This window comes from Eurypyga helias, unplaced genomic scaffold, assembly GCF_000690775.1.
Source record: "Eurypyga helias isolate BGI_N326 unplaced genomic scaffold, ASM69077v1 scaffold14378, whole genome shotgun sequence".
Classification (NCBI taxonomy): Eukaryota; Metazoa; Chordata; class Aves; order Eurypygiformes; family Eurypygidae; genus Eurypyga; species Eurypyga helias.
This window is the reverse complement of record NW_010269075.1, coordinates 1,525-10,471: the sequence shown is the minus strand read 5'-3', so window position 1 is coordinate 10,471 and position 8,947 is coordinate 1,525. Positions and strand designations below refer to the sequence as shown.

The following is an 8,947-nucleotide window of genomic DNA, read 5'->3' as shown; positions in this document are numbered from 1 at the left end:
CTGGGGAGGGCGGGGCGGGACGCGGGTACCGCTCACAGCCGGCCTCTGCGTCGCGAGGAGTGGGGGTGAGGCGGCGTCGCGGGGCGTTTTGTCCTCTGGCGACACGGCGTAGAGGAGTGCTCTCTCCTGCCGCGAGGATGGAACAGCTTCTCCCGCGGGCTGACCCAGCCCTGGCGCGCATACAGTATGCTTGGTTTGCACACTGACGGTGCAAATGCAAATCGTTTGTGAAAAGTGCGGGAAAAAAAGGCCTATTGCAAGGGCTGGGACACCAGCTTCACGTTATTTGCCATGTAGGGCAGTGGTTTGCTTGTATATCATCACCGTGTCTGTCTGGGAAGAGCTGGTGAGGTTCTAAGAGAAATCAGCAACAACGCCAGAGTGAAATCTAAAAAACAAAGAAAATGTAAATTAAAATAAAAGACCAATGAGAATGACTGTGATTATATACTATCAGGAAAATTCACACCAGAATACTGGGCCATCGATGTAATGTCAGAAGTAGATGTATGCTCCTCTAGCAACTGTATGGAACTGTGTGGAGTTTGCAGCTTTCCAGTATCTGAAGGGGCCTACAAGGGTGCTGGGAGAGGGCTTTTTACAAGAGCCTGTAGTGACAGGACAAGGGGTAACAGGTACAAATTGAAAACAGGGAGGTTTAGATTAGATATCAGGAAGAAATTCTTCACAGAGAGGGTGGTGAGGCACTGGAACAGGTTGCCCAGAGAAGCTGTGGATGCCCCATCCCTGGAAGTGTTCAAGGCCAGGCTGGATGAGGCTTTGAGCAACCTGGTCTAGTGGAAGGGGTCCCTGCCCATGGCAGGGGGGGTGGGACTAGATGATCTTTAAGTTCCCTTCCAACCCAAACCATCTTGTGATTCTAGGATTCTATGACATTTATGGTATTGTCAGCACAAAGAGCCAGTACATGGAAGACGCACTGGATTGTAATGTCAAGTGATGCAGAATGATGTTTTCTGGTTGGTTGGTTGTTTTTTCACCCCAGAAATGTGAAATGTGGATTATAAGTAACTCAGTTTTATATGTGAGAATCTTACACCACTACATATAACAATGAGTTTGCTTTTCCATACCTCTGTAACCGAACTTACGCTGTTCCATCAGCAGAGCGTGATGAGGAAGGGCAGCTGGGCCCACTCTAACAGTATGTTGCAGTTCCCACCTAACCGCGCTTTCCATGAAGCGGTACAGAAAGAAACAGCATGTGTTGTTAAGGAGAGCAGCACTTGGACAATGACCAAGGGAAATTGCATCTATTTTGATGTATCATGTAAAATTACATTTTTAAACATTCAATCAGAACTATTTAAAAAATCAAAGTGGATTTTTGTTTTTCGCTTCATTTGTTTTGGAGAGGGTCTTAGATACAATGAAGTGTTTCTTAGTTCTTTGAAGAATGGCTCCATAGCTCCTCTACATCTGGCACAGGGCTTCTAGATATTCTGCAGGTACAAATGAAGTGGGTATTTTCAAGATATATAAAGTTGTCTTTACTTTTATGGAAAAACAGGATTTGAGCCATAATATCTTCAAAGTTCTGGGCAGATATTCCTCATAAATGTTCTCATTTGGGATTTGAAATCTTCCAAAGTAAAAATGCCCCCAAAGAAGTCCTCATTTCCACATGCTGAGCATGTGATCAGGTACACCACGTGAAGTACAACTGGAATACAAAAGTGTAAATAAAGTGGATCACAAGTTCCACATTTTTTGAAAGCATTTTACAATGTACAAGGGGAGGCTGAAAAGGCCTAAGGGATAGAGTTACCTGTTGTTCACCTTAAGGTGTGCTTTGTAATTGTACATCTGAACAACGTGTGACTGCATTTAACCTTCCTTCCCCAGACAAAATTTCCCAGAGTGCATACTCAGTGCGTTGTCCCATCCGTGTGTCCTGGCCGTGCTTAAGCTGAGACGTTTCTTTCAGAGCTGCTGTGACCTGTGTCAGACTCTGGTCCAACAGATCATGAAGCAGTTCACTAGCCATATGACAAAGGTGGTGTAACACCTGCAAACCAGTACTACTGAAAAGCTTTTCCGAAGCAAAACCCTCTATATGGCGAAGTATGCAAGGGCTGTAAACCCCTCCTTTTCATTTCCTACAGACAATTATGTTTGGTAAAGGCTGTTATGTGTTACAATATAATTCTGTAAAACAACTACTTCTAAATTATATATTCACAGAACAGTTACAAATGACACATATTTCGTTTTGTATGTGTGTAATTGTACTGCGGTTTAAGGGCTCCTATTTCAGAGCCACTCAGAGTTTTCTGGGAGGTGAAGGTGGTGGTACCAGAGAGGCCTCTGGACAGCTTTCTGGACAGCATGGTGCTGTTGCCATCTGAGGCACTTTCACAGACGGGGTTGGTTTGCTGCCTCTCCATGTAACAGCTATCCATGAGGGGTTGCATCATCGTCCTGTAGTTGTGGCCCAGGGTAGACTGAGTGAAAGCACCACTAAAATTAGCAGAACAGTAATGTAAGTGGGTGGTATAAATTAGGAACCACTTTTTCTGCCTTCCTGAGACTGCTTTATGCTAAAACAGTGAGAGTGCTCTAGACTCATCAAAACTTTCCAGCTCTCTCTTAAATTCTTTATGGGACTTAAACCCCATCATTTTAGTGCTCTTCAAAAAAAAAAAAAAAAAAAGAAGCTAATGCTGCCTCAAAGAAGACAGATTATTAGGCCCTATTGCAGAAGCACCCTCACAAATTACTGCTTAATCCAAACCTAGAGATGGTGCAGGCTACAGACAGCGCTCACTGCCTCTGTAGGTTGACTCTGGCCAACAACATTTCCTCTGCAGCTAGGGCGCTGAGTGACACGTGCCTGCTGGCCTTGATGCACCCCTGCTGAAAAAGACAGCGGTAATTGGCATTTCTTACCTCACACTGAGCTCGCAGGCACACTGCCGAAGCATTTAGTGAACACAGCGATGAGTCCTCTGTGTGAATTAGGAGTACTTTGAATGCAGTTTTACAACAGCAAAACTGATTTCATAAGAATACCAGATGGAAGGAGAATTTACTTCATAAAACATCTGTTTTCATTAGTCATTAGATGAAAAGAAAGTAAAAAGTGCATGGAAAATAAGTATTTGGACCAAAAATATTAAGATGAGTTATGATTCCTTATTTAAATATCTAAATAAGTGTCCTGATCAGCAAACATATGGAGTATCAACTTATTCTGGCCACTTTCTTCACTGAGTGTTCCACTCACTTCAGTGACAAAACTAGTGATTTGAGTACATAAAATATGGTTTTAGGCACTTCTGAAGACACTTGACCCTTACAATACTATTTTTGTGGAGAGGTCTTTTCAAATAAAAAAATAAGGGATTTTTGTATGTCTTGACATGTTCTTAAAACACTGAATTCCTTTCCTAAAAAAGTTACTGTTTTTTTCCAAACAGCTTTTCACAAGAACAGATTTATACAACATGGTGGTCTGACAAAGAGTAACTGACCGCAAAATAATTTCTTCTGTAGCTAATAACAAATTTGATTCATTTAAAGACATTCTTCAGGCATGTATAGGCTTACTGCTAAAAGGTTAGTGTGTGTTCACTATAGTAATCAGCTTCTATAAATGACATGCATATTCTTTTCACTGAAATATTCAGTAATTGTGACTCAAGAACCGGGTGAATGCCTGTCAAAATTATGGTACTTCCTAACAAAGTAACTTTTTCATCCATTTCACCATTTTTATTCATTTTAATACTGATTCATCATACATCACTTTTACTTGAATTCAGACAGACATAAGAACTGACAGGGTTCTGAAGACCATTAATCTGTCAGATTATTATTTTCCAGGTTATCTAAAAGCACTATTGCTTAGGTTCTGTTGACTTCCAGAAGCTGCCATGAAATCTTCATCTTGCAGCTTATAATTTTTTTTCAGTCTATAAGCATTCCATAAACTTCACTCTTCTAATTTCTTTACTTTGTGGATTTGCTGATTTCTGTTTTATAAACACTTCACACATACTTCGCCTGTGTTTCATCTTAACTTTAGCCTCACAGACGATGAAGTTTTTTTTTTCGATGCAGTGTAACACCATCAAATGTATCTTATATGGCCCTCTCACCACTTTTGAGATAACTCTGTGAAGGTAATTGGCAAATGTCCATCCTTTCTCTTTTGAAATAACCCTCTGTTATAAAAGATTTGTGATACATGTATTTTCTTTCTAAACGAAGACAACATGGTTTCAGTGAAATCGTATTTCATGTTATTTTTCTAAAATATCTCAAAATGTGAATTTTCTAAAAACTGCAAACAGCATCTATTCACTGCAGATATTGGTCAGTTTTGAGAATAATTGTATTCGTAGCGTTTGTTTTTCCCTCTTTCCCACTATGTCAATTGCTGTTTTTGTTAACTGACATCTTTACATGTTTATACCAAAATTGTTCATCCAAACCAAAGCTGAGGAGCCACGATGCTGTTTCCATGGTGACAGTTCACTTGACCCAAGTAGTTTTGTGTAGATTTATTAGTACATGATATCTTCTGCTGTAACATTTGCTTCTTCTGTTTTCGTCTTAATTTTAGGGAAATGAATCCCGCTAATTGCTATAAGCAGCAAATTTACTGCATGTGCTGTGGCACTTGCCACACAAAGCCAAAAACAGTCTTCAAACCGTTCTTCTACGATAACGAATCGAAAGACATTTTCCCGAAAATTGGCAATTCTTTCTGTGAGGTGATGAAGTTTCACAGCAGCCGTAAAGCCAGCGACTGCAAGGGCTGTAAATCCACCTGCAACAAAAGGAAAGCAGCATTCACTGTTGTGAGCAAAACAGGAGGGACATCTGGTTGTGCTGCAGCAGGCTTGTTGAGTCCAACAGTCAGCATTACACAGCACAGGGATAGGCTTAGGCACGACTTAAGCACCTTCCAAATGCTTAGTCTTTACGGGATGGCCAGACACTGTAACGGTGTTTTATATGTCCTTTCACCAGTAATATGGAGCTGGGACTGGGATTCATAGCTCCTGAGTTGCCTAGGCACAATAAGCTGAGCTCCCACCTCACGGTTCTGTTTTGATAGATGAGAATTCACTGCTAACCTCACTTAGTTCACAAGTATTTAAGACAGTGAGATATTTGGTAAGGCAAGGGAAGGAATGACTTGTCACAATTTGTATGAATGTCATGGGTCAAAAACATCGGTAAATGATTTTACCTGCAAGGAAGTTCCAAAGGCATACTCCCGCTGGCCCTTTAATAGCCCGGTACGGAACTTTCAGTGCGTTAAGAATGCAGAATCCAAAACTGACCAGAGAAAAGAAAATGGCCACACAGAGGAAAATTATGATCATCACGTGCAGGCCTGTATTCAGCTTTTTCACCATGTGTGGGAAAACTGGCAAGAAAAAAGAAAGTCATCCATTCAGTGTGTATTTTTTCTTGACAACAGTAAACATCATACTGTGCTGGTGCTACAAACTTAAATCGTACTTAAACAAGACTGTTTGTTACAGAGGCGATCAATTCGGGTACTTACACACGTCTTAGTTCGTGACGCTTTATTTGTCACTGCATCAGACAACGCAGGGATATTCTACAGGAATAATCCTTTACACAGCGTCTGTGTTTGGGGATTCAGGCTCAAGTCCTGTGTTATCTGGCTGTGCTAATGTCTTTATCTGTGCTGCTGCATTCGTCTGCTGCATGCTCTTCTATCTCTTTGTCACCTCTGCTCTCCATCCCAAACTCCTTTTTTTGAGCTCCCCATTCCCATCTTATGCTCTTAATCTCATCACTTAGAAATCTGATAGTCCCAGTTTCCTTCCCCAGCCCCTTGGGGCCTAAAAGGCCAGGCTGGATGAGGCTTGGAGCAACCTGGTCTAGTGCAAGGTGTCCCTGCCCATGGCAGGGGGGTTGGAACTAGATAGTCTTTAAGGTCCCTTCCGACCCGAAGCATTCTATGATTATAGAAAAATACTGTCCCTCCTTTCTGTATTTATTTTCTCATGTTACTCTTTTTTCTCTCTGTCCCTCTTCTTAATACTGGCTCCATCCAGTAAGATCTACTCTGATTTCATACTTCCTAACCCCACAGGTTTCCACTTTCCAATTACCTTCTCAGTTTCTCATCTAGTGTTTATGCACACACAGATACCTTCTGGGTATCTGGCAGCACTTCAGCTACATGTGTGGGAAGCTTGTGAAGTACTGCGGCCGGGTGGGCGTTAGGTGACCTGCTCACGTGTTTCGCTACAGGCATGAGCTCTTCCTCTGCAGCCTGTTGCACACCTGACTCTAAAGAACAGTAACTGTCTTGGTTTTGTCGTCACAGATGGAGTTACTTCGTTGGAGAGGCAAACTGGGCAGCAGCAGGGATGTGTGGAGCACCTGAGGATTCAGTTTATGCTACAGCATAACCAGGATCAGAAGAAAGGTGAGTAGGGAGTTGTAAGTGACATGCTGACTGACAGGAAAGAGAGAACCTTGTCGAAAAGAACCCTAAAACACAAACTGGTCAAGGAGAGCCCCTCAGGTAGCATTGCACTGCACACTTGTACATGTTTTGAAAAACAACTGCCTAATTACTAAAAAGTTACTAAAAAGGTAGATTATATTATGAACAAATAAATGGATTGCTACCTATGCTGCGTAACTGGGAAAAAAATCCAAACAAGCCACATAAAAAGTAGGCAACTGGTAGATGACACAGTGCATGCCAGGAGCACAATTTGGTCATAATGACGTGACAGAATTCCAGTAAATTATGTAGAAAACTTCATACTGTATAAATTCCATGATGAAATTCCTGATTTGACAGTTCTATCTTTTCAGTAGCTCATTCTGGGATTGTAGTGGATACGTGGGAGCTACAGAAGCAACTCAGACAACAAGAAGTAAAATGAGGGAAGCAAATGGGAATCAGAAGTACATACAAGAGATGGGAAGCCAGAAAAAATAAGCATCTTAATGCCAACTGAGATGCCTTAGGGCTTCCACAGCAACCACATGGGTCTAACACACCTGCCACGCGATGTCTGGAACACCTCCAGAAGCAGGAGCTGGAGGCCAGATGATGCTCCTTGCTAGTGAACACCTATTAGACAATTGAAGCAAACTGCTCCAAAGAGAGCATGCCCGTAGTAACCCTAGTCTGGTGAATGTTAACACAGTGACCCTATATGATCCTGATTCAGAACTCCAAAGTGTGGGAGCTACTGCAGCACTGCATGGAGGAGAAGGCAGCCTTCTCCCCCGCTCTGGCCAGCCTGTGCAGCCTCTGTACGGCCCGATTATGCTAACACATTCCCCAAGAGAAGTCTTGCTCCCCAGTAAGTTCAGAATGCTTGGAGAGTAAGGGGAACATTCAAAGCACAGAAAGCCAAGTCAGACCCAGAACCCCCAGAAGTCCTGCTGGCCATGGGGCAGAAGTATTTAACAGCTTTGTGTACTGTTGTGGTACCATTTTGAAACTGGTGTTGTGGAAGCATCAAACCCAACAGAGCTATTAAAATATTTAAAAGGGAAAATCTTCAGCATACCTGTTAACTTAAATGCACGGTTGTGCCCACTGCACTTAATGACCCAATTTTACAGTTCTAACGGGGAGAATTCTTACTCCTCGCAGTGAAAGCTTTGTTTGTCCAAGAATTACAGTGTCCTGTCCCCCAAATACATTACTGACGCAGTCCAGAGTGATGGTGGAACATCAGCCCTTCCTCCCACGTTACACAGAAATTAATCAGAAAGTTTATTCAAGAGTCCTGCAAGTTGCACAGAGATTTAAAGCAGATGGACTACTTTTTTCCTCATTCTCTCTGACAGGATAGGGTGAAAGAACTGGGACTATTTCTGCACGCCCTGGAGAGGAGCAGAGCAGAGCCAAAGACCTTTGACCTGACAGCCTGTCTACCAGCCATTCACACGTGCTGGACAAGGCATCTGAGCATGGCTGCTGTGTCTGTGTCATGAAGCTGCAGCTGCAGTCAGAGCTTGGGCAAGACTTGGCTACTGTAAAAGCGACTGTTCCAAATTCATCTCAGCTGGACAGTGGGGCATAGTGACCTAAGCTGAGGTCGCTCTGGATCTCTTCTCCATTCCCCCTGCAGTCCCACAGCCTGCCTGCCTTTTGAGTTTTTGTAGTGGTGCTGGTGCATTTGTGTACTCAGAACTGATCAGATGGGAAACTAATATGGGGTTTTTGTAGGTTGATTTTTGGCCAGCTCAACTTCCTGAACTACCTTACCACAACAACTCCTGGAGGCACTGCAGAGGATCGGGCAGTGCAGCAACCTGTGGGCCAGGGAGAGGGTAAGACTGCAGACGCTTCAGCTCATACTGGTTGAAGTCGAAGTGGATCTGCACGTTGACCTAAAAATCTTCAATGCAGAACGTCGTTCTCACTACAGCACAGGATGTGTGAAAACTGGAAATCACCTGAATACAGATCACTACCTAAGTGCTTGTGGACTTCAAAAAATCTTTTAAGTTAAAAAGAATAAATTTATAAGACTTTCTACATCTTTTAAGAGTTCAGCAATCTTTTCCTCTCCAAAGTTAACTAGAAAAGAAGGTAAAAATTTCTTCAACATGTTAATAAAGTGAGGAGTATCTGCCTTGGCAGACATCTGCATTAGGGCAGCTAGAGAAATACAGAAATGTGGCCAGCTAAATAATCTCCACTTGAAGGGAGAAAAAAGAAAAAAAACAAAAGGAGGAGTTTAACAGAGACAGCGAGGACAGAGCCACAGAGAGATTCCTGAGGAAAGAGTCAGTCGAGAGGAAAGTACGACTTACAGGGTCATATGTTTTATCCATGATTTACAGGGTTAGCTAGCAGGGTGCACTGGCAGCCCAGAAAGCAAATCATATCCTGGGCTGGATTCGGAGAAGTGTAGCCAGCAGGTCGAGGGAGGGGGTTCTCCCCCTCTCCTCTGGCCCTTTG

At 42.8% G+C, this 8,947-nt stretch overlaps 1 protein-coding gene across 1 annotated transcript in view; it reads right to left on the bottom strand.

The window, feature by feature from the left end:
* Positions 1–4,529: 4,529 nt before the first annotated feature.
* Positions 4,530–8,947, bottom strand: part of CLRN2 (clarin 2) — a 5,483-nt gene continuing 1,065 nt past the window's right edge. Inside the window, exons 2-3 of the mRNA XM_010157980.1 lie at positions 5,222–5,401; positions 4,530–4,795 (exon numbers count right to left, since the gene is read on the bottom strand). Coding sequence (XP_010156282.1) covers positions 4,530–4,795; positions 5,222–5,401 — 446 coding nt within the window. The remainder of the gene's footprint in view (positions 4,796–5,221; positions 5,402–8,947) is intronic.